Below are 25,469 nucleotides of genomic sequence, written 5' to 3'. Positions count from 1 at the left end.
AGACGATTCTAATTGAAGTCCTAAACTAAGGGATCATGCATTAAAAAATCAGAAATTCTACCTAGGAACAAACTGATTAATATGTACAAATTGATTAAATGGAAATAATAATCAAGATTATTAATTAATTAAGATCCACTAATCAATAAAATATGGATACATGATGAAAATGGAACTAAGTCATTAATAAAATCCCTAAAATTTCTAAGCTTTTAATCGATTGGCTCGTCGCGTCTTCCACAAAATCGGTCGTCACACAGCCCAGTGCTTCATCGCTGGTTCGTGTCTGCAGCTTCTTATCTTCCTGGCTTCTGGATTTGCGTTGCAATTCCCAAGTTGCAGAATGACAAAGTGCAGTAGGCTTATCTTCTTCTACTTTCGAACTGCTTCTGTTGCATTGTGGTTCGTTCTTCAGAGAGTCTAGAAGTTGCGTGAAGATTGTGAATCTGGAGCTGAATAGCGAATTGAAACGGAATGGATTTCGTGCGTTCTCGTAGAGCCAAAAGTGAAGCAGATTGAAGAATGCAGAGAACTTGAGGATTGAAGATTGAAGCGAATTTGAGGATTGAAAATTGAAGAGAATTTGAGGATTGAGGATTGAAGTTTTTGCAGATTTTTTCTCCCCCTTTCTGAACTGCAATGAGGTCAGTTTATATAGAGTTTCAGAGTTAACAGAGTGAAACTCTGTTAACTTTCAGCTATGCAAATTTGTTAGGTGTTAAAGCTCTGTTAACACTTTTAGTTAGAGTTAGTTAAAATCTGTTAGAATGTTAATTGCATAATGGTTAGTTATTAATTCAGTTAAAAACAATTATGCTTGCTTGAAACTTCTGTTAAACTAATTGATGCAGTGAGGTTAGTTGTTGGTGTTATGCAGAATGTGATGCCAATGAAAATCAGTTAGTGAATGTTAGGGACTATTAGAATCAGTTTGACAGAACAGTTAGCAACATTAGGAAATTAATCAAGTGCTATTTGAATTGAAGTCAGCAAGTTAATTTGATGTTAATGGCTTAGCAACAAGCTGAATGTTAGTGAATTGATAAAGTCTTGTTAAATGGATTTGCAGGTTGTATGTTAACTTGCAACATTCATTCTGTTGCGATAATTATGCAGGATGCACTTCCTTGGTCTTGAACTGAATTGAAGTAAATCGAGCCTTTGCTTGCAGATTAGTTGCCTTTGGTTTTTCATTGCTTTGTTTCAATTGTGATGGTATTGGTTTTAACATTGATTCTTCTGTTTGGACCATGATACAGGTGGATTTGCTTGTGATCTTGTGCAAGGCTTGAATCGTGTTGGACATGTTGGTCATGTTGAGTTGGAGGCAAAGCTATGAAAGGTAGATTGGATTGCTATGGAATTTAGTCATGTTGTAGTTTGGTTGATTGAATGTATTAGAATGTATGTATGTGGTTGTAATTGGATGTACTTGAGATAATTTGAATTGAAATTGTGTTGATGATGATGGGAATGTAAATTGTATTAAATGAATATATGAAATATGTATGGAATTTGTATAAACATGGTTGTAATGGTTGAATATGTACTTGGAATTGAATGATGGTCTAATGTAAAAGTTTGGAAGTTGGCTAAAAAAATGGTTGTAATGTAATATGATTCAATGTATGTATGGTTATTGATGGTTAAATGTATGAAATTGAATGTTAGAATATGGAGATTGAATTGAATGTATGATGAAATTTATTGGTTTGAAATTTGAAAAATGGCTTGAAAAATGGGAAAAAAAGGTTCATGTGGCCCATGTGGTGGTTTTAAAATTATTAATGGAATAGTTAACTTAGCATAGATTGGGATTTGGTCAAGTTATCTTTGAAATGGTTTCAAGAAAAAGGTTTTTGAAAAGTGACATTAAGTTTGAACTTTGAATGGAAACAAGGATTGAAAACCGAAATATGATTCTAAATTGAATTAAAACATAATTTAAAACAGAGTGTTAGAAGTATTTAAAAAATGAGGATTATACTTGAAAGTCGATTGAAGAAAGAACGAGATGGGAAGAAATATTAATGATTGACGACTCTTATTGTCAAAGGGATTAGAAATGGATGATTGACTTTGGTCAACTAGTTTGACCAAGAAGTCAACAGTTGGCCAAAGTCAACTATAAGACACAAATTCGGGTTTCCACATGTACTGCAATCAGGGCACTCGATTCACATGAAACAAGATTAATCCATAATGAATCAAGACATATGAGCCAATGTTTCTGCCAACACCAATAGACTTAAATCAAAAGCCTAGGCAATGTTTGAATCAGATGAAACACCAAACATGTAGGCATGCATATGATGGGTGATGTATGATATAATAACCAAACCCCTTTCCTACTGATTTAGGGTTTCCACCAAGCATATGGTGAAAAATCAAACCACATAGCATAATAGGATCATACCTTCCCTGATTAGGGTTTCATGAGGCAAGTCTTTTAATCAAGGCCTCTGAATGGATCAAGATGCTTTACACGAAAGTCTCCAATGTATGAGTCCTTCATTAGGGTTTTGATAGTCAAGGCGAGGCCCAGAGAACATCTATGAGGCACCATGACCAAGTCATCAAGGATTAGGGTTTAGAATGAATGTCATGATGTGAACTCTGTAAATCAAGACCCCAAAGGACATGGGATTAGGGTTTCCCCTCATATGATGAACCACATTTCAATTCTCAAACAAAACCCTAATTTGAATTACCCACAAGCTTTGAATTTATGGTGTTTGTGAGAATGAATGCATGAAGCACATGAATGAATGCAGATGAATCTCAAGTCATGGGTTGGATAAAATATGAAAAGGGAAGGGCAAATTTTGGGGTATGAAATTATGCAAATTGGAATTTCATGATGTGGACATTGTCTAAAAAACTCTTTAAATATTTCACAAGCATCAAACATATATTCATTCTCCTGTTGTTGAAATGAAGTTATTTAATTTCTCATTCTTGCATTCCTCACTGGAGAAAAATACATAGCTAGAAATTTTTTCCAGCCAAATAATTCCATGTGACTATGGAGTTTGGTTATAAGGATTTGAGTCAAATCTTAGCACGACCCCACATAGAGTAAAGAAAACATCTAAACCTGAAAGCATCATCAGTTATCCCAAAGAATTTTGAAGCTACTTGCAACTTCAAGGAATTGATTCAAGTGCAAGTGATAGTCATATATAGCAACACCTGAATATTGTCCAATAAATTGCAACATTTGGAACATCATATGAATTCAAATTGGGTGAAAAATGATATATTTCCTTATAACATCGGTGTCTATAGTGTTGGAACCAAAGACCGCTTAGTCCCTAATGTTTTTGGCTCGGTCATTGGAATTCTAATGATCACCTCTTGCATCATGTTCTCTTCCTCCTCTAATTAATTGCCTTCAAATTCAACTTCAACGTGCCCATGAATTGGAATATGAGTTTCTAATAATTGGTGAGCATGTTGGAATCTCCTTAAAATTCTCAAAGTACTTTCCGACTCTGGATCTCCTATATATTTTGTAGAGATCATCATGCTAAAATGATGAATTTTACAAAATTCAATGAGAAATCAAAATTTTAATGCCGCAATCTCTAATAAAGATGAAAAATACTTGATGGCTACTTTATTTGTGCAATTATACACACTCAAACTAGTAGCAAGTGAAATAAAAGTATCGATCCCACGATAATTATACTAAGCACTTTGAAACTTCATACAAGAATTTGTAAATAAACATGAGTGATGGTAAAAATAATAATAACATTTGTTACATGGTTACAAATAAGGAATTGAGAGATATGACAAATAATTCAAATAGCGTGAAAGAGTATCTTGGATAATGACCTATTTAATGTATTCATTTAATGTTTTCATATGACGTGTGATGTCGTGACTATTGAGGCCAGAATTGTGTGATGTCGTGACTATTAAGGCCAGAACTAAACATTATGGTATATGTCAACATCATGAAAATATGGATTGATTCATTATAGAGCTTATGTCCAAGTCTCGCAACAACAACAACACACCTCTTATAAAACTTGTTTTGTTTACCCCTATGATACTAATCATTTATATCTAATGTGATTAAGTAGTAAATCTATGTCTAATTAATACTTTACCATATTAGTGCATAAAATCCACTTGTTAAACTCTATCATGACCTAACATTCTGTTATATACTTCTAAGTTGATTAAACTCCAAAATAAATGTATGACAAGAAATCACAAGAACTAAAGATATCATAACAACACATTCATTAGGATTAAAAATATTACTACTTTCATTAAAATTCAGATTCTCCAACAAGAGAGGTTTAGGTCATGCTAAGAAAAGTAAGTACAACAAGCAAAGATCATAAGTTATACATCTCTAAAAAATTAGAATAGAAATGGCACATCTAAGAAGATCACTTCAACCACTTAAAATATCTCAACAACTCGGGTGATGTGCCTCCTAGCGTTGTATTCATTCATAAATGATGAGGACAAAGGAATACATATTGGAACTCTATGTTGTTGTTCTTCTTCTTTGAATAATTTCTAGCTTTCCAAACCCCTCTCCAATTCCATTCCAAGATCCATTTATAGAAAGTTTCTCATCTATAAGAGTATCTTTTTTTTTTTTTTGCTTTAGATCTTTGCAAACTATCCATTAACCATGACCCAAGAAAAATCGCATTCCTTTTTAATACATGTACTACGATAGTACAAATGTAAATGGAAGACAACATGATTCTTTGGTAGCATTGTAGCAACTTTTGTATATTTTGTATCCTTATTTATTAGTGCGACAACTCAACCTTAACAGGCTCCTCTAGAATCTTCTCCAAATCACTCCAACTACGCAAGTCACAAACATAACCTGCTTTTTCTAACTCGAATTCTACTAGGAATGAAGCTTGTATATATGTCGCGACAACGCTTGTCATAATTGCTAAACCCATACACTAAAAAAAAGTAAAATTAAAAAATGGAGCATCTATTATGCTCATCCATAAACATAACAAATTATTTAAAAACTTATAAAACTAACCCTAAAAACCTAAAATACAAGTGATAATTCCAACTATTTGGGAGGTAAATAACTCACAAAATGAAGTTGTCTCAATTAGAGAATCTTTAGTGTAGCTCTCAAAAAATGAAGTTGTCTCAATTAGAGAAACTTGAGTGTAGCTCTCAAGAAAGGTAAAAGATAAAAAAGGGTAGTTCTTATGGACAATACCCTCTAGACATCAATCTCAGAGACTTTGACGAACGAAAAGAGGAAATTCCTCCAGAGTATGACCACGGTACAAAGAGATCTATCATTGACATCTATCATTGTTGTTGTTAGAAAGAAAATCCTAAGTAAAAATTGGAGCACATTAGAAATTGCAGCTAATCTCCGAAGTTCCATGAAGGAGAGACTTGTTAGATAACTCATAGCCAATTTTAATTTGTTTGATGTTTCCATCCAAGGAGATGTAAGGCATTGAACCTACTATTTCATGTCATAATCAAATGACAACCACAGAATAACATTATATAAAAATTATTACAATACATAATATACTCAACTAACCTAGGTCCCCAGTACATCCACACCCTCCAAAACAAATATTTAACTATATCTGACAATACTCTAATACAAGATATAAGAGAGTCAAATACAAGTTTAAAGTGCTTTTAACTGATGCATCTTGAAATGAAGAATTTGAATCCTATATATATAGTCTTTGACTCCCTCATCCTTCATAAAACTACGCGATGTGGAATTTCAAAGAACTTGTATTTTGTATATAGTCTTGAACTCTCTCTATATTCACAAAACTAAGTAATGTGCGACTTTTTCAACAGGTATATATTCAACCAACCCCAACAATAAGCACATGTAAATTTAAAATTAAATATTTAATTATAAAATAAAAAATTATTATATAAATTCAATTATGTTTAAATAATCATTTAAAAACAAAAAAAAAGACCCATCAGATAGAAAAATAAAAAAAAAATGAAAATTTAACATTTTAAAATAAAGATTTTGTTTTTCCAACAAAGACAATAGTTGATTAACATAAAATAAATATGTGATGAAAGTGATTCGTGTCGTGAAACATTTTATTATTGTAAACGAAAGGAGAGCTCTTGCTTTTTTAGAATTTAAATATTTGCTATTTACTTTTTTTAACCTTTAGTAAATGTAAATTTTAAAAAAGAATACTTTTTTAAAAAAACTAAACAAACAAGTCCATTCAGTAATAGTGAAAAAAGTGATTTATTTAGCAAGCAAGCACCCGCCAAGAATTTATGACATTTATAACTTGTTGACCGATTTATACAAAAGTCATTCCTAAAAGATGTCTTTTATTCGAAAGAGGTCGGATGCAACAAGAGCCGCTAATGTTTCTACGTGTCAAAACAAAACTAGGGTCGGCATCATCACTTTGTTGTTATGTTATTTTATTCTCTCTTTCATTACTAATAATATCATAGTTATTATATTATAATATACTCACATTTCTTTACTAGAGTCCATTCTTTGTTCTTTGGATTTTAGTTCCACACGTTTGCTTTAAATACTCCCAAACAAGTTCCTTAAACTTCATAATGATCCAAACCGCGTGGGATGATGGATAACATTCTTGGTCTTCTCAAACTTCGTATCAAAAGAGGAATCAATCTTGCAATCCGTGATGCTAATTCCAGCGACCCTTATGTTGTTGTCAACATGGGTGAACAGGTCCCAAACCTTAATCTCTTTCTTCTTTGATGTTGTTTTTAATTGATTGATTAGCATCAGAGGTTTCATCTTCAATTTTTTTGTTTGTTTTCTATTGATGCAGAAGCTGAGGACTCGTGTAGTGAAAAACAATTGCAACCCTGAGTGGAACGAAGAATTAACCCTTTCAATAAGTGATGTTCATACTCCAATAAATCTGGTAAGAAAACATGCTCCCATCTAACTTAGTATTACAAAGAAATAATTTATGAATAATGATTAATAATGTGAATATTTTGTTTCTCTCTACAGACAGTTTTTGACAAAGACACATTCTCTATGGATGACAAAGTGGGTGATGCAGAGATAGACTTGAAACCATATGCTAATGCTGTACAGATGAAATTGGATACTCTTCCAGATGGTTGTGCAATCAAGAGGGTTCAAGCAAATAGGACTAATTGTCTTGCTGAAGAGAGTAGTTGTATTTGGAAAGATGGGAAAATAGTCCAAGAAATGACTCTAAGATTGAGAAATGTTGAGAGTGGTGAATTGGTTGTGGAAATTGAGTGGGTGGATATTCCTGGTAGTGGAGGTCTATTAGGAATACAAATTTAACTTGTCTCCCTTTCAATAACAATCAACAAAGTCTTATTGTACGTGAGCTTCATACATGAATAAAACTGAGTCATAATGTTGTGTTGTGATTATTGTAATTTATGGTATTCAATTATGTATAAGATAGTAAGTCATGGATGCAAAAATATTTATTATTTAGGTCATGCTAACATGTTTTTTAAGGGCACTGATTAAAAAGATAAACAATAATTTATTGAAAATAATTATTTTTAAACTTCAAAATAGTTTAAAGGATATATAGTTGGGTTGGTGCGACACAAAGTATATTATACATACTCTGGATCAACAATGATCCTACGTTTGAACAATTCTTTTTATTAGGGATCTTGAAGAATGTACAAAACAAGCTTTTATAGAAGCTAGGTTTATGAGTTAGTTAGCTAGTAATTTTAACTGAATGAACAGAAAACTAACTAACTTCTTGACAAACTTTTGAGTATCTAATTAACTCTAAAAACTTGGTAACTTACAGACTAAGTTACTTAAATTCCCTTCACTTACAAGGTAACTTGCTAAGCAAGTTATTTACAATTCATCGATTGTTACCCTCTAAGTTGGAGGGTGGAAGATATCCATTAATCCAAGCTTGACCACAAGAACTTGAAATGGGCGAGGATTTGATGTCTTCGGTGATAATGCCTGCCACTTGGGAAGTAGAAGGAATAGGTAGAAGTCCCATGAGTCTTTCTTGTACTTTCATCTTGATAATGTGACAATCAATGTCAAGATGCTTTGCGCGCTTGTGAACAACTAATTTGCAGTTGTGTGCATAGAACTTTGGCTATCACAATATATAATAACTTATATAATGCATGATTGATCAAGATCATGAAGAATATAGGTAACCCAATACAATTCTCTAGTGGCCGATGCAAGTGTTTGATATTTAGCTTCAGCCAAGGAGCAAGATACAATGTTCTATTTCTTTGGTTTCCATGAAATAAGATAATTGCAAAGAACGAAACGATATCCAGAAATGGATCTTCAGGGTCCAAGCACTCTCCCAATCTGCAACATTGAGGCCAAGTATTTGTAGGTCAGTGTTTCTACAAAAGAAAAGGCCACGGCCTGAAGCATGCTTCAAGTATCTGAGGACTCTAAGGAAACTTCATATATGATGATTCTCAATTGGAAATGACATAAATTGGTCTAATTGATGTGTATTACAAGCAATATTTGGCCTAGTAGTGGTGAGGTAAAGTAATCGACCAACTACCCTTCTATAAGCACCAACATCTTCCAAATGAGGATTGTCATTATTGTGTAACTTGAGTGTAGGATCAATAGGCGTGCTAGCATGTTTTTAATGACTTATTCCTGATTCTTCAAGAAACACAAGAAAACATTTCCTTTGATAGATGGAAATACCTTTTGATGAGTGAGCTACTTCCAATCCTAGGAAGAACTTTAAGTCCACCAGGTTCTTAATGCAAAAGGTGGAGTGAAGTGCCTCCTTGAGAATATCAAACTCCGTTAAGTATGGTCTAGCCAATAGTATGTCATTCACATGCACAAGTAGGGTCAAGAAAGTGATGCTAAGTGACTTGATAAAAAGAGTATGATTTGCCTGAGCTTGAGTGAAACCATGGTTCAAAAGGAAATAAGTTGGTTTGTCAAACCAATATCTACTTTCTTGTTTCAAGCCATACAATGACTTCCTCACCCTACAAACTTGTCATGGTTGAGGTGAGTGAACTCATTGTGGCATCTTCATAGAGAAACCTTTATTGATATCACCATGCAAAAAGGAATGTTTACATCAAGTTGATATATATTCCATTCTTTAGAAATTGAAATACTTTTGGTATGTAGATAAAAAATAATGTGACCCTCGATACCATGCTTGTATATATCATAGAAAAACTGCTCTTTTGGGTTTTGGATCGAACATATGGTTTTGAATGGTTGAAATAGATAAATAACATAGACAACCAAATGTCTTTATCATCTTAAGATTTGGTTCAACACCATATTAAACTTTATATGGTGACTTTTCTTTCAACAACTTGGTGGGAGTTGTATTTATTATTGCTCCGTTAAGAAATGGATGTAGTTGAAGAACTGGTGGTCTTGAATGATGGATATGATCTCCTTTGCGGTGGTGTGGAGTGGACCTGAATGGTTTGTGTTGAACCTTGTTTTGCATGTTACTTCTAGGTGACATGCCTTTAATGAGAAAAACAACTTTTTGTGTTTTTGTGATGACAACTAATGTCTAATGATGACAACTAGTCTTTAATGATAAGTCAAGCATAAGCGATTAAGTGGTTAAAGATGCAATCCGTGATATTAGGGTTTGATAAGACTTGAATATCTGATGATGGCAACCAAAAGGAATATAATTCAAGCCTCATATCAAGTGAACTCAAACTAGTGTCTACAAGAAAGAAAGCATTTGAAAATTCTTGAAGTATAAGAAATTCCTACCATGATTAGTCTCAGTGAATACTTTGTAAAGCATAAGGGTGTTCTCATAAAAGTGAATGGTTAAATCACACACATACGAAAAACAATTTTTTAACTGATGTTTCACAAGAAAACACTTTCAAAAATGTCTTGAAGTCGTTCCAGATAAGTTGGAAGCAGTCTGAAAAGTTTTGGGCAAATTTTTGTTTTGGTCAATCGATTGGTACATTGGACCAGTCGATTGGTTCAGTTCAAAAATGTGTCAACTACTACGAAAAACACATATAATGACGGTTACGAAACACATATAAGAACGGTTTCAAGTCTGTTGTTAGGTAGCATGTGATTATATGTATGCTAGTTTTCATAATGGGCGAGTGGCCATGGTTATAAGTTAGGTAGCGTGCTAATTATAACAACGGGTAAAGAAAACAACCGTTGTGAAATAATTTATAGGTTCTGGGTTTGAATCCTAGCAACGCCATTCTTGCGATTTATTATTCTGGATAGTGTTCTACTTATAACAACAGTTGAATTAAAACCCTTTGTGATATTATTTGTTTTTTTAATACATATTTTTCAATTTTACAGTATTCCAAACTTTTTAACATGAATATTTCTGAATCGTATCAGACCAGAAACAACAATACACCCATTTGTGAATTGAATTAGACCAAAAGTTATATTACATCAATGAAATAATTCCATTAAGAACCAAAAATTTATATTACATCAAAATCAAAATGGCACAAAACAACCTACAATGTACACATCATTACATCAAATAAAACTATATTGTTGTCTTGCTGTCTTGTTTCTAGGTGTCTTGACTTTAAACATCTATAATTTCAAATAATAATAGATGTTAGAAAATAACATCATTAGAAATTATAACATACAATAAATTATGAATAAAGAATATAAAATACCTACTTGTTAATTTCCTCATATGTCTTCTTGATGATCGTTACGAATAACATATACATTATCTCTATCAACTTCTTCATATGAAGTTGACACTTGTGTTGTATAAAAAGGAGTGGAAGGAATATAAAAGCTTTCATCATCCTATGAGAAATGTGTTTTTATTTGAGAACAATTGAACATATCCTTTATAAGTTCGTTGGGTATGTCACATAAAAAACTTGTTTTGCTTGAGTAGCCATGATGAATGGTTCGATTTTATAAGCTTTCTTGCCAAGGTCAACCCGTGTGAACCCTAATTCACTAGTTTGTACACCACTGTTATTGAGAATTTTGCGTTTAAATAAAGGCACTTAGAAAATAACATAATCAATCTCCAAGAATCTCCTCAATGACACCATAGAACACGGTGATTGCCAAAATAGGATTCTTATCTTTTGAACTAGAGAAATACATGGATTCGGCCTCAACCATAACCTCGCTATTTTTCATTGTACTACGATCATATTTTGTTTTTCTATAAAAGAAATAATTAGAAATGTCGTATGTCATCCAAGTTATCAAGTAAACTTTGGCATGTACGACAACCATTGTCTCAGATGCACCAACATTATTAGAAATCCTCTTGTTAAACCAACTTATGAATTCCTTGTTATGCCATGTCAAAAACCACTTGTCATCTCCACCATATCTAAATGGGAATTCTTATTATCTTTAGTCTTGCTTGGAATGTTTAGAAGAGTTCATGTCAAACTATCACACATATTTGTCTCCACATGCATCACATCAAGACAATGTCTTACATCGAGTCTAGACCAATATGGAAGACCAAAGAACACCAATCACTTTTTTCAAATATTTTTCTCAACGGAACCGTCTTTATTCTTTCTAAAGACAACAATAAGTTGTTCTCATCGTTGATAAACTTCATCTATAGTTAAAGGTTTAGGAGCAATTTCAAGCTCGTTATCTCCATTAAAAGCCTTATGCAATCTACTATAAGGATGATTGGATTTTAGAAATTTCTGATGCCCAAGGTGAACAGTCTTTTTTCCAAACTCAAGCTGGTGAAAATAATTATTAGATTCACATAAATGATACGCTTTATGCCCTTTGACACAATATCCATCCAAATTACCATATGCAGGAAAGTCATTGATTGTACAAAATAACATTGAACGCATATTAAACTTTTCACCATAATATGCATCATAAACGTCAACACCTTTATCCCATAAATTTTTTAAATCCTAAATTAATGGACTTAGACAAACATCTATGTCGTTTCTAGGTTGTCTTGGTCCATAAATCATCATATTTAACATGATATACTTGCGCTTCATGCTCAACCAAGGATATTGATTGTAAATCGTGAGAAGAATAGGCCACGAAGAATGGTTAGTACTAAGATTACCAAAGGGGTTCATTCCATCCGCGGCAAGCTCAAGCCTAAGGTTTCTTGGCTCAAGGCCAAATCCAAAAATAATGAATCAATTTGTCTTCCATTACAAGAGTCAGTTACATGGCGAATGTTTCCATCAAATTTTCTTTCATCTGCATGTCATCTCATATTCTTTACGTCATTCACATTAGCAAAAAGTATCTTTAATCTTGAAATTATTGGCAAGTACCATAACACTTTAGCAGGATGAGGCTTCTTACTAACACTGTCATTGTCATCACCATTGTTGTTCTTCAACTTGTAGCGCGACTCACAACATTCTGAATATTGATCCAAATTTTCATACTCTCTCCTATATAATATGAAATCATTACTCCAACCCCATTAAACACAATATCTTCTTGGCTTCATAACAACTATCCATCAAATTGTTATCTTCTGGTAGCATTTGTTTCAACAAATCAAGCAATCATATGAAACTTGTATCTAACCACCACCTTTTTCCTTAAGATTAAACAATTTTAACAATGTAGAAAATCGTGTAAAACTGGTGCATCCCTTATATAAATGTGCATCTTTTTCACTATATAAAGTATCATAAATATGGGCTTTCATATAAGACGATTCTCCCATATCATATATTATATTCGAGCATTCATATCTTAATCATCTTCATCCATTTGTGATGTCGCATTTCGATTATTATCCACTTCTCCATGCCACGTCCATGTTGTATAATTTTGACATATTCCATCACAATATAGGTGTTGTAGTATTTCTTTCTTTGACTGTTTTTTGATATTCCCGCAAACAACACAAGGATATTAAAAGATACCATTATTGTCGGGAACATTTTTTTCGAAGAATTCAAGGAATTCAAGAACTCATTTCTCATACACCAGACATAATCTATTAACTTTCATCAAAATACGATCCATAACAAATTCTGAAATTTATATCAAAAGACTAATGTAAATGGCACACTAATGTTACACACATAAAATCCAACATCATTTATCTGTTAAAAAAAGAAAGACTAACCACTTCGATCATAGTTTGTTGTTTGGTGAAAGTTAGCGTTAAACTTTGTTTTTCCTTGTATAAGGGGGTTCAAGTGTTTAAACTACTAAAAACTCTTAAGTTTATTAGATATTCTCAAGATTAATTTTTAGGGAGAGGATTAGGTTTTTTTTCTTTGTTTGACCGAACCTCAATAACTTCTGTTGTCTTCTCTTTTCCCTTAACTCTTTAATTTCTGCATGTTACTTTCTGCAATTTTATTTTTCCCTTGCTTAATCTTAAACACCTTTCAAAAATGTTTTCAAACTCTGATTTTAATTGCAAAAGTTTTTCAAAACCAAGTTTTACTGAAACACATAATTCACCACCCTCTTGTGTGTGTAGTCACATTTCCAACAAGTGGCAATATAGCTTAACTCCTGTTTAAGGACTAATCGTCTCAGAAGGAAGATGAATTTCAACAAGAGTTCCTTTTTAAACACACCACCACTTTATAATAATAATAGATTTTATATTTGGAAAACTAGGTTTAGAATTTTTATTCAAAGCTTCAAACATGAATTATGAGAAATTATAATCAATGGTCCATTTATCCCCACTTATCAAGTAAATGGAAAAGTAGTAGATAAATCTGATTCCCTTTGGACCAAAGAGGAAAAGAGAAAGTTTGAGACACATTTTAAAACCAAAAGCTTTCTAAAAATGTCTCTAGATGATAGTAAATTTTACTATGTTCATCAATGCAATATCGCCAAGGAAATATGGAATACTTCTGAGATAATATATGGAGTCTCTCCAAGTATCAAACAAGAGAAGATGAACACACAAGGAAAATAAGATGAAGATACCATTTTTAGATGAATACACAGGGGTAACAATTCTATAGTATATTTAATTGTACCTCTGTGTCCAACAGAAGCATCTCCAAATGTTCTTCCTTCACTTTATTGTAAAAATACTAGATACCTTCAATCCTAATGTGAAGCTTCCACTGTTCCTTCTTGTCATTAACATCCTTTATTAGATCTACAAGTCTGACAATTATACATTCATGAGGATACAAACTTTCAGATGTTGAGATAAAAACTGAAAATGATGCAGGAAATACATACGCAAAAAATGATGAACATCATAATATAAATAACATAAGAGTAAAAATTGCAAGACTATACCTCATATGGGTTTGGGTTGTTTGCGTTTGGGTTGCAGAAAAGGATGAACAACAACGTCAGAGAAAATAAACTGCAAAAATAATGAAAATATAAATTAGTAAAATGTCAGCTTAGAGAGTGGAAGAACAAACCATGATCCCAGAGAACATAAAATGAAAAAAACAATGAACATATACATTAATAAAAATGTGAGCTTTGAAAATGGAAGAACAAATCCTTACCTCAGAGAAAATAAACCACAAAAATAAAGAACATATACATTAGTAAAAATATGAGATTTGAATAAATGAGAGCCTATCTTCAGTGGGTGGTTGGAGAGGTGAAGAGTAAAGATTATCTCATATGAGAAGTGAAGAGAGAATGAGAACCACAAAAGAGGTGAAAAGTAAACATTTGTTCATATGAAAAAATGTTGATGTCTAATCAGAGAGATCTGTATCAATGTTGGAGAATGGGTTGAGGTGGGAAGTATGAAAATGTTAGGTTGGAAGTTGCGTGGAGATAGTTAGCGAAGCCACTAAAGAGGAGTAATGATCTAAAGTCGTCTAATTTAAAATTGATGGCAATGATAGAAAATGAAAATTTGGATTATGTGTTTTTATCCATTTGATCAAGATTAGATGGTTAGTGATAAACTGAGAGTGTAAATGCCTGATTAAAGAGGGTGCAGTGAAACAAAATCGGATGAGGGGGAATAGTTCAATGTGATGACGTGGAAACATGTGGTTTAAGAAGGGGTTATTTAGTCATTTCATTTTCCTTCAACTTTTCTAGATATATATGATTTTAACATAAACTAGCTCTATTACTCGTGTTCCAAGTAACTACAAGTCGAACACTAATGAATTAATCTTAACACACGTCATAATTCATTATGGTCAAGCTTTGTACAACCATTAGACTTCTAAGCTTCTTAAACAGCTCAACTTGCATTGCCTTTGTCATTATGTCTGCAATTTGGTTTTCACTTCTGCAATGTTCTAAACACAATCTCCCATTGTTAACTTGCTCTCTAAGGTAGTTGAACCTCATCTTTATATGTTTTCTCCTTCCATGTACAACATGAATTTTAACCAAATTTGTTGTAGCTATGTTGTCAACCTTCATGGTCGTGGATTCATGGTATTGACCTTCAACTTCAACAATAAAAATCATCAATCATATAGATTGATAAGCACATAGTGATGTTGCAATGTACTATGCTTCACATGAGAACAAAGACACTACATATCATTTCTTGAGATCCAAGCTACTGGTGTACCACCTAGCATGAACATGTAACCTACTATTGATTTTCTACATCAGTATCACCATACCAACTGGAATTAGTGTATCCAACAACCTTACACTCCTTCCTTTTGTCTGTTGCTGGAAACAAGATGCCTAAGTATCCTCTTAGTGGCTGCTAGATTTGATAACTTTGGTGATTTGATGAATCTACTTCCCATTCCTACACTGTATGCAAGGTCAGGTCTTGTGTGACAGAGATACCTTAGTGATCTAATTACTCTTTTGTATTGCGTTGGATCCATGTCTCCCTCATTTGAATCCTTTGTCAATTTCACCTGCCAGCAGAATATGGAAAAGTGAGGAGACATCATCTAATGTAATCGTCATCTCATCAAATGGAAGATGGAAGGAAGATGTCTCCTTGTGCCATCGCTCAATAAAGTCTATCAATAGTTGAGCGTTGAACATGGTAAGTGAATAGTCCACCAGTGGAAGGAGACCGCAATCCCCAACTATCGCCTTCACCTCTGGTGGCATCTCGACATCAGAGAACTTCTTCAACTTCAACACATGGGTGGGCACCTTAAGCGACATATGGTCATGTAAAAACAAGGTAAAAAGCATCAATTAACTTCAAAGTATCAATAATAAATAAAGGCACATCATCAACAGATCATATAGATACTTCTCCCTACCATAACATGAATACTGCATGATTCATATATCTTGTGAGAACAAAACATTCACTGGGCCCACCATGAAACCTTCCATCCGTGTGTACACAAGGGTCTGTCGAAGTAGGAGCTGTCTCATGAGGAGTAGTGACATCTATCACTGGAGAAACCTTTATAGTAGTTGTTGCCTCTGCCTCAGAAGGATGAGGCATCTATGCCATCTCAAAAGTATGGGGCACCTTTGTCTATGTTGGATGGGGCACATCCGTCTCTGCCACCATCTACACTTCATTCGGAATTGGTGCCTAAACATCAACTAGCTCATCCTCATCATCTATCGTCCATCTAGAACCAGATCTAGATCCTTTATGTCGGATAGTGTGGGGTGTACGAAATTGAGCCTGATCGGTGACCTGCCTCCCGTGAGAACCGATCGGGGCCACTCTCCCTGCTCGAAGCTGCAAGTTCTCTACATCACTTCCCCTCTCAAGCCCTCGTGGCAACACCTCTATCACGCTGTCGACCATCAATCGTATCATTCGGGCCTCTGGTCTTCATTGAAAAAACAAAACAATTTTTTTAGACTACCAGACATTTAAAAAAATCCGAAATTTTTGAACTTTCTGGATTTTTACAAAAATACGTTACGATTATAAAATTTTCTGCATTTTTCTAAAGATGCGGTAAAAATGCATACATTATTCCTGAATGTTTGAAATGTCCGGTTGAACGTATGCATTTTTTTCCAATTTTTGTGAAAAATACGGAAAAAATTGTGCATTTTTAACGCATATTTTGAAAAATCTGAAAAATATATGCGTTTTTATTGATTTTTTTAAAAAGTGCAGAAAAATGCATACCTTTTTTTTCAGATATTTTGAAATATACGATAAAAAATGCATGAAAAAAAAACTAAAAAATACAGTAATAATTAAAATCTATTAGTCATCAACAACAAATATTTGATAGACTCTTTAAAATATTCAAAAAGTTACATTGTTTTTTTAAAATTCAAAAATCTCTAATACTTTTTATGAAATGGAATATAATATTATATAAGGTTAATATGATAAAAACATATGGAGTGTGAGTGCCAAATAAAATTTGAAGGTGACAGAAAAAAATCTCCAATCAAAAAAAGTATTTGAAAGGAAAAATAAGAGATATATTTCAATAAGAAAAACGCTCTTATTTTTCACGTGTTTTTTTTTTAAATCATGTGTTACTAAAAGAAGTCAGGTTTTAATAAAGTAACATTGTTAGTTATCGTTTGGATTTAGTGATAAAAGAAAAAACATTGTTAATTATGAGTGCTTTTTATAAAGACAAATTTACCGAGATAACCCATTTTTTCGAAGAAATTCCCAAAATAACCCACTTTTCAGGAAAATTCCCAATCTACCCCACTTTTAGGAGGAGGCGCCAATTGTATTGGCGACCCCTCTTAAAAATTACAAGGAGGCGCCAATTGGATTGGCTAGGGCACCTGCCCTAGCCAATCCAATTGGCGCTTATGTGTATTTTTTAAGAGGAGGCGACAATCCAATTGGAGACTCCCTTAAAAAAGACTCAAATGAAAAAACCTTCAACATGAAAGTTGTAGATCGTTTCAAGACAATGAATTTGGATATAAATTTTGCATCATTTGGATTTTTTATGAGAAAGTTATGGACAGTTGAAGTTAGACTTCTGAGTTTTTCAACTGTAATCTGACCTATAATGTCTTGCATTATTTCATGTGTTTCTTTTAGAGTTATGAAATTTTGTCCAACATAACATTTGAAGTAGACATCTTAAATTTTCCAATGCACTTGGTCCCACCTCAAAATAATTAAAAATGAGTGAGTTAGGTCCCTGCGAAGTTGACCTAAAATTAGGGTTTCTGTCAAAATGATCTATAATGCTTTGAAATGAATGATGAGCTTCCAAGTTTCAAATGGATTTTTGATGAACATGAAAGTTGTTCATATGGCAACTGTTGTTAAAACTTGAATGGAGGCGCCAATTGGATTGGCTAGGGCAGGTGCCCTAGGCTAGGGCAGGTGCCCTAGGCTAGGGTAGGTGCCCTAGCCAATCCAATTGGCGCCTATGTGTATGTTTTAAAAGGAGGCGCCAACTCAATTGGCGAGTCCCTCATAAAATGCCTCTTTTGTCTTATAAATAGATGCGTTGTGTGACCTATTGTTCCACAACTCATATAATCATTTGGCTATCATGTTTGGTGTTCGTCGCCGATACGGTAAGGTGATTTATGCGAGAGACAAACCTCAATTGCTGATGATGTTTTGGAACATCACCACGTTAGATCAACTGAAGAGGGAGCTGGTTCGATGGTTAGACGGAAAAATACCAGAAGGGGAAAAAATCAGAAGTATTGAGAGACTTGACAATATCTTTGGTTGGGTGCGAATGAAGACTGATAAGGATGCTAGGGAAATGATGTTTGGTCGAGACGACATTAATTTGATTGTTGTAATCAGTTAGAATTATTTATGTTTTCAGATGTTTTGTACTGATGTTGGTTATGAAACTCGTTGTAACAAGAACTTAATGATATATATTGATTGATTGTTACAGAAATACAATGTTACAAAAAGCATAAGATCAAGATAAAATGTTACAAAAAGCTTAAGGTCTAGATAAAATGTTACAAAAATCTTAAGATCTAGATGATGCTCCTTGATTGGGACAGTTGTTTTTGTTGTGTCCTGGTTGACGACAGATACTACATAGTCTTATCATTTTATCTGTGGAATCCATCTCTGTTCTGATACATGTGCTGTTTGGCCTTCCTTTCTTCTTTCTACGCATCTCTTCATTGTGCCAAACAATATCTCCTTCATATGGAGGCCAGTAATCCTCCATTGGTAGTACTGAAAAGCTTTGACTATATACATTCATGATGGTGTTGGCCTTGTACACATCAGATAAATGGGTGTAAGCGTCTTGACGAGTATAAGCGCATGCTGCAATGACATGGGAGCAAGGTATGCGGAAGGCCTGAAATTTTCCACAATCGCACCAACTTCTGTGTAGTTTAACCGCGTAGGCTAAATTTGGTCTCCCCTTGCTGTTGCCCATTGTTTCCTGGACGCTGAAATTTTGTCTTTGACGGTCAAACACTGTCACAGTGTGTGTCGTAGCTTTGATGCTCTCCTCTTTCATGACCTTCATGCAACACTCACTGAATACTTGTCCAGACATTAACACTGCACTCCATCTTTCACCTCTGGTTGCGAACATAGAAGCCAACCTATAATAGGTTGATCTTACCAAGGCGGTTATCGGCAGGTTTCGAATTCCTTTGAAAACCCCGTTCATGCATTCCACAATGTTTGTTGTCATGTGGCCCCATCGACAACCACCGTCAAATGCTCTTGTCCACTGCTCTACTGGGATGTTATTTATCCATCTCCCCGCGTCTTCATTAGACAGACGAATCTCATCACGATAATATTGAAAAGACGGTTGAGTTAAAGCATACCCAGCATTCACCACCTTCTTGCGAAGATTCTTATCTTTTATAGCACGCATGAAGTTTTGTGCAATGTGTCTGATACAGTAGACATGTGTAGAAGGAGGATCATGCCATCCGTTGTCATGGTTGTTGTAGGCACTTTCGATGGCAGCATGTCTATCAGAAATCAAACATAGATTGGCTTGTGGAGCGACATGCGTTCTGAGATGTCGAAGAAAGAAACCCCATCCACCAGCCGTTTCACCTTCAACAAGAGCAAAGGCAATGGGAAATACATTGTTGTTACCGTCTTGTGCAACTGCCATGAGCAAAGTACCCTTGTATTTTCCGTATAACCAAGTGCCATCAATTTGCAGGAGAGGTTTGCAGAAAGCGAAACCTTTGATGCACGGGTCAAATGCCCAAAAAAGACGGTGAAATATTCTGTTACCTGTAGCATAGGTTCCGTCTGGCATCATTGCTGGCACTGTCTCCAGAATTGCCACAGTTCCTGGGACATAAGTTTTTAGTGCCCATAAAAACCGTGGTAATTCCTTGAATGAGTCCTCCCAGTTGCCGAAAACCTGCTCAACAGCCTTTATCCTCGCAATCCATGCTTTCTTGTAAGATGGAGTATAATTATATGTTGTTCGGATATGGGATATAATTATACTCACCTTCACTGATGGGTCTTTATTTACCAATGGCAGAATGTCTTGACATATCAAAGTTGTGCTCAGTTTACGGTGATCTTGTTCAACGTTAGTTGCAACGCAACTGTGTGGTGGGTCTATTGAGGCGATCTCCCAAGAGTCATTTTTCTTCTTGTAAGATGCAGCCAAACGAAACTTACAAAGCATGTTACGACATTCGATAACATACCTTCTAGAGTCAGTGCGTTTCACTGTAAAGTCAGCAAAGTTGTTCATATGGTATTTTTTTATTGCCAAGACACATTCCTCTTTGGTACGAAACATGTCTCCCACCTTTAATTCGCCTACTGGTCTCGGATACGGATTATAGAAGACACTGTCGGACGTTTCATCGTCGTGAAGATCCATATTTGTCATATGTTGAGGAGGATTGTAGGCATGAGTAGGAGGTATTGGTGGTGGTTGAGCCTCATCTTCATCGTCGTTGTTCAGGATGTGATCAACCTGTACCTCAGTCTCCTCTTCTTCTTCATCAACAACGTCGACCTCTACTTCGGCTTCTGGGTTGAGTTCATCTGACCATTGTGCATCATCTGCAGCATCTTCACCAGCTGGATCCTGATCGGTTAGTTGAGACTGTTGAGACGGTATACATGGTTGTATAGTAATGTACAACTCGATACAATCCATGCCTGAATGTTCATGACTAAGAAACATGCTTTCAACATCTTCATCGTCTCGTATCTTTAGGGGGAAAAACTTGCATTGACCATTCTCAAAAAATATAGGATTCTGATATGTCATCTTTGACACAATACCTGATGCTATAAAGGATTGTATTCTTTTTTTGAAATGCAAAAAGGTTGCATTTCTCTTCATTGTCACTCTAATGGTATCAGTGTTTCTAAAACAAAAACCATGAAGCTTAGACTCAAAAGTTTCACCGTTGCAGTGAACGTTGATACTGTATAATGATGAAGATGACATTTTGGAGATAAAAAGTATTTTGCAAGTGCATATGAATGTGAGTGAAGATGAAAAGTATTTTGGAGATGAAAAGTATTTTGCAAGTGCAGATGAATGTGATAGTAAGACACTTAAATAGATGGTATTAGTGTCTCACATTGAAGCTACTCTGAGATACTGTGTCAAGCATGCAAGTAATTTCAGAGATGAGGTGTTTGTCATGCAATACAGTGTGAGTTGATGTGTCAAGCATGCTAGCTAGTCATGAGTTGATGTGTCTGTCAAGCATGCTAGCTAGTCAAGACAGAAGTGAGTATTCAGCATGCAGGATACTAGAGAGCCACGTGTCTGAGATGATGTGTCAATCTTGCAAGACAGTGTGACTTGATGTGTCAACCAGGCAAGCTATCAAGAAGGTAGTCATCAGCATGCAGGAGACAAGACAGACACGTGTCGGACACCTAAGATGGTCAGAGATGATGTGTCAAGCATGCAAGCCATCCATAAGTGAGTTGTTCAGCATGCAGGAGACAACAATGCCACGTGTCAGACATGCAGAAGGTGGCGCCAATTGGTTTGGCGCCTACCTTTAAGGCTTGTACATGGTCGCCAATTTGAATGGCGCCCCCATGGAGTCAGTCCTCGAAACCAAGCATTCAGAACTAGCCTTGCATGCATGTACCCTGTGGTGTCGCCAATTTGAATGGCGCCCCCTCTTTAATATTGTACATGGTCTCCAAATGAGGTGGAGACACCATGCAAACACAATTTTTCATGCACTCCTCCATTTGCCTATAAATTGATCCACTCCTTCAACAATTCTTCCACACCAACATTCTCACTACTTCATCTACATTTCTCACTACTTCATCTACATTACTTCTTTTACAATTTCATCTTCAACAAAATCTTCCATTTTCATCTACACCAACTCCCCAACAATATGTCTTTACTCACAATGGGCGAAGCACACAGAGGAACAGTTGCAAACATCGCGACATACGTAAGTTTTTTCTTATACTTATTTTTTATGTTTCATCTCCACCAACCCCATTTTATTTTGAAATACCGACTTAGTCAAGTGTTACATTATTTCTATTATAGGATGTCTCAAGGTTTCGAACTCGAGTCCACGAATTTGTCCCAATGGACCCGATTATTCAACCTTATGTTGAACTCGCCGGTTTTGGTCACATTAGCAAAATTATGTCTTGGTCTATAGATAACAAGTTCATTCTAGCCTTATGCGAAAGATGGAGGCCAGAGACACACACATTTTGGTTTCCAACCGGTGAGTGTACCGTGACGTTAGAAGACGTCTACATGCTTTTAGGACTACGAATTGAAGGCAAAGCTGTTAATGGTAAGACCAACTATGCAAATTCAATTTGCATGGAGCTTTTAAACACTGATTTATTAGATGATGATGCTAGGGGACAAGGTATACTACTTTCACGCCTAAAGTCATATTATAATAGTTTTTATTTAGATGAGCATTCTACCGAAGATGCTCGAATCATCAAAACTAGGTGTTACATTATGTTGTTACTAGGATCCTTTTTATTTCCCGAAGGTAGTGGTTCTAGCATGCATATTATGTACTTACCTTTACTTAGACATATAGACAGAATAGGTAGTTATAGTTGGGGATCCGCATGTCTAGCCTATCTCTATAGTTCGTTGTGCAAAAACTCCCATAAAGATACTTCTACATTTTCTGGATGTGCTGTTTGTAACACCTCAAAATTTGCCCTCCTCTCTTGGGACTAGCTTAACATATTGCATAACATTTTTAGGTCATTAGGCATTGCATATTTCATATCATGTGGTTACATTGTGCAAGCCATTCCCCCAAGTCTTGATCAGAAGATAAGAGGTCATGGTGCAAGCTAGGATTTCAGTGGATTGGATCATTAATCATCTGAGGATGTGGAGGTCCAAATTAGGGTTTCGTGATTCTCAAGGAGATTGGTCTTCATATTGATTACAATGATTCATCATCATCATCATGGTTTGTTATCATCAGAAGATTCAAGTGTTGAAGCACATTCCTTGAGATTAGGGTTTTGACCACTGGTCAACCCTAATCAGTTGCATTGGGCCAATCAGGGCATGATCAGGAGATGGGGTCTATGATGGATATGAGGATCATTTCATGTTTTTGTGGAGCTTATTGAGGCTAGAGTTTCACCCTTGAGCCATTTCATCAGAAGATTGGAGCTCAGATTGACCAATGCATTGCCAAATTCATCTATCCGTTGAAAAAGTCAACTGTGGTCAACTGTGCGTGATTTTATGGATTTGGAGGTGGAAATGAGTTGGATACACTTCATTCATGTTGAAACAAGTGTTATTTGACATGTCAAAGCTCAAGAATGGAGAAAATCAAGTCAGAACAGAAATTGCCAAAAATAGAAAGTGACTTGTAATAGAAGTTTCCAAAAAATGGAAAGTTTTTGACCTCAAGACCACGTGTCCAAGGAAGCTTCAAATGAAAATTTGTTCAACATGAAAGTTGTAGATCTTGTTCTCACCTTTCCAAAAAGTCCAAGAACTTGAAATTCCCATGTATGGTTGGCAAGTTATGGTCCATTCAAATTCAAAAATGACCCATAATCAGAGGGGCATAACTTCCACATGGAGTGTCCAAATTGAGTGATCTTTTTATGCACAAACTCCATTTGACATGTACTTTCATGGTGCATAATTGGAATTCATCAAAAATAGTCAATGCAAAAAGTCAAATTTCAAGTGTACAGTTAAAGATCCAGGGGCAAAATTGTCCAACTTGAGAAATAATGGGAATTTTTGAATGGGGATTTTTGTAACACCTCACAAATGCTATTTGGAAATGGTTTGAATCATCATAACAGGTCAAGGTGCAATGGTTGAAGAAGTCACTTTTGAAATGAACTTGAAAAATGAACAAAGTGCCATGGCATGGTGAAAATCAAAATTACATGGCCAATGAAGATGGGACAAGTTGCAACAGCTCATGACAGATATTTAGAGCATGTGTGAGCTGGCAATGAGCTGTCACAGAGCCCATATGAAAATACCATTTTGCCCTTGCCTTTGAAAGTGACATTTTGCTAATCATATTTCATTTTGCTAATTAGGTGATTAAGGCTTGATTAATTGGAGGTATAAGTTCCTAATCCTAACAAACTCCTAACAGAATCACAATCATCAAGATCACAATCTCTTTTCCCTCCAAATTCACCAAATTCTCTCAAGAACACATCAAGCAAATTGAAGCATAACTCTTCCAATTCTCCACCAAATCACGATTTTCTTTTTGCTTCAATCTCCATTCATCTTCTTCCTCAACTGTTTTAGCAATTCATCATCAAACAAACACCAAATCGTGACTGTCCAAGTGATGTTCATCAATGGCAAATTGGAGTTCTGTCCATTAGAAGCGACTTTGAGCTGAAGCAATTGTTCTAATCACCTTCCTAAGGCTTCGTCTTCAACTGTTTTTGGCAATTGGATCGAAAAGCTTCAAGAATCGTTGCTGCCTTCATCAATTGGTAAGTTTTCGAATCTTACCATTCCTTTAATTATTAGGTGCGTTTTGAAGAGTGTTCAATGTAGAATGCAATGCTAGTTGTGGTTTGTGGATTGGTTAAGTATTGAGAGAGTAATCTGAATTCGAAGCTTGATATGCAAAACCTAATTCGATCGATCCGGTTTATACAGTTAGATTTAGGTTGATTAGGTTATATATTCATGATCCATGCACTTAGACCTTTCCAATGGATATTCGTTTGTGAGTTTTGGTTGAGGAATGAGCAAAACCGGTTTTGAGATGTTGAAGAACAAGCCACGCGGTGAAGAAGATGAAATCTGGAAATATTTCTTGTTTGATCCGCTGAAGCTTGTTGCCAAGTTTGAACTCTGTTTGCCGCGCAAAGCTGACCAATCGCGTGCCTCCACTGAATAAATGGCACGCTGCGTTTTGATCCTGGGAGCGGATAATTACTAAACTGCCACTGAACATTTTAATTAATAATAACAATTACATAATTATTACATAATTCATTTAAATCTTAAAAAAATCATAGAAAAATAATGGAAAGTCCAAAAAATATGAGAGTTTTTTTGTTAGATCCCATTTTTCCTCCAGTTTTTTATGGACATGATTTTAGAAGTTGTGCATGGTGAATTGTTGACTTTGCTTAGGGATGTTTGACTTATGTCATTTTTGTGCATGTTTTGCCATTTTC

General features: G+C 35.0%; 1 protein-coding gene, 1 long non-coding RNA gene and 1 other non-coding gene across 3 annotated transcripts; all 3 read left to right on the top strand.

Moving 5' to 3' along the window:
• The first annotated feature begins 177 nt into the window (after positions 1–177).
• LOC127097728 (uncharacterized) lies at positions 178–1,675 on the top strand. Its single transcript, XR_007793143.1, has 3 exons — positions 178–644; positions 1,070–1,148; positions 1,260–1,675. It is a non-coding gene; the product is annotated as an uncharacterized LOC127097728 (long non-coding RNA).
• A 1,177-nt stretch (positions 1,676–2,852) lies between these two features.
• Positions 2,853–2,959, top strand: LOC127098985 (small nucleolar RNA R71). The gene has a single exon (XR_007793661.1). It is a non-coding gene; the product is annotated as a small nucleolar RNA R71 (small nucleolar RNA).
• Positions 2,960–6,520: 3,561 nt separating this feature from the next.
• Positions 6,521–7,413, top strand: LOC127091270 (protein C2-DOMAIN ABA-RELATED 9). Its single transcript, XM_051029856.1, has 3 exons — positions 6,521–6,718; positions 6,822–6,917; positions 7,010–7,413. The coding sequence occupies exons 1-3, from the start codon at positions 6,605–6,607 to the stop codon at positions 7,313–7,315; spliced, it is 516 nt and encodes a 171-aa protein (XP_050885813.1). The 5' UTR covers positions 6,521–6,604; the 3' UTR covers positions 7,316–7,413.
• The last annotated feature ends 18,056 nt before the right edge of the window (positions 7,414–25,469 follow it).

The sequence above is a fragment of the Lathyrus oleraceus genome, chromosome 6, assembly GCF_024323335.1.
Source record: "Lathyrus oleraceus cultivar Zhongwan6 chromosome 6, CAAS_Psat_ZW6_1.0, whole genome shotgun sequence".
NCBI lineage: Eukaryota > Viridiplantae > Streptophyta > Magnoliopsida > Fabales > Fabaceae > Lathyrus > Lathyrus oleraceus.
The sequence above is the reverse complement of the archived record's forward strand: the minus strand, read 5'-3'. Positions and strand labels throughout refer to the sequence as shown.

Bases quoted from the DNA above. Each gene is read 5' to 3' on its own strand.
- LOC127091270 (XM_051029856.1), top strand. From the start codon at position 6,605: ATGATGGATAACATTCTTGGTCTTCTCAAACTTCGTATCAAAAGAGGA. The intron at 6,719-6,821 runs GTCCCAAACCTT...CTATTGATGCAG, and splicing joins TTGTCAACATGGGTGAACAG to AAGCTGAGGACTCGTGTAGT. The intron at 6,918-7,009 runs GTAAGAAAACAT...TTCTCTCTACAG, and splicing joins TTCATACTCCAATAAATCTG to ACAGTTTTTGACAAAGACAC.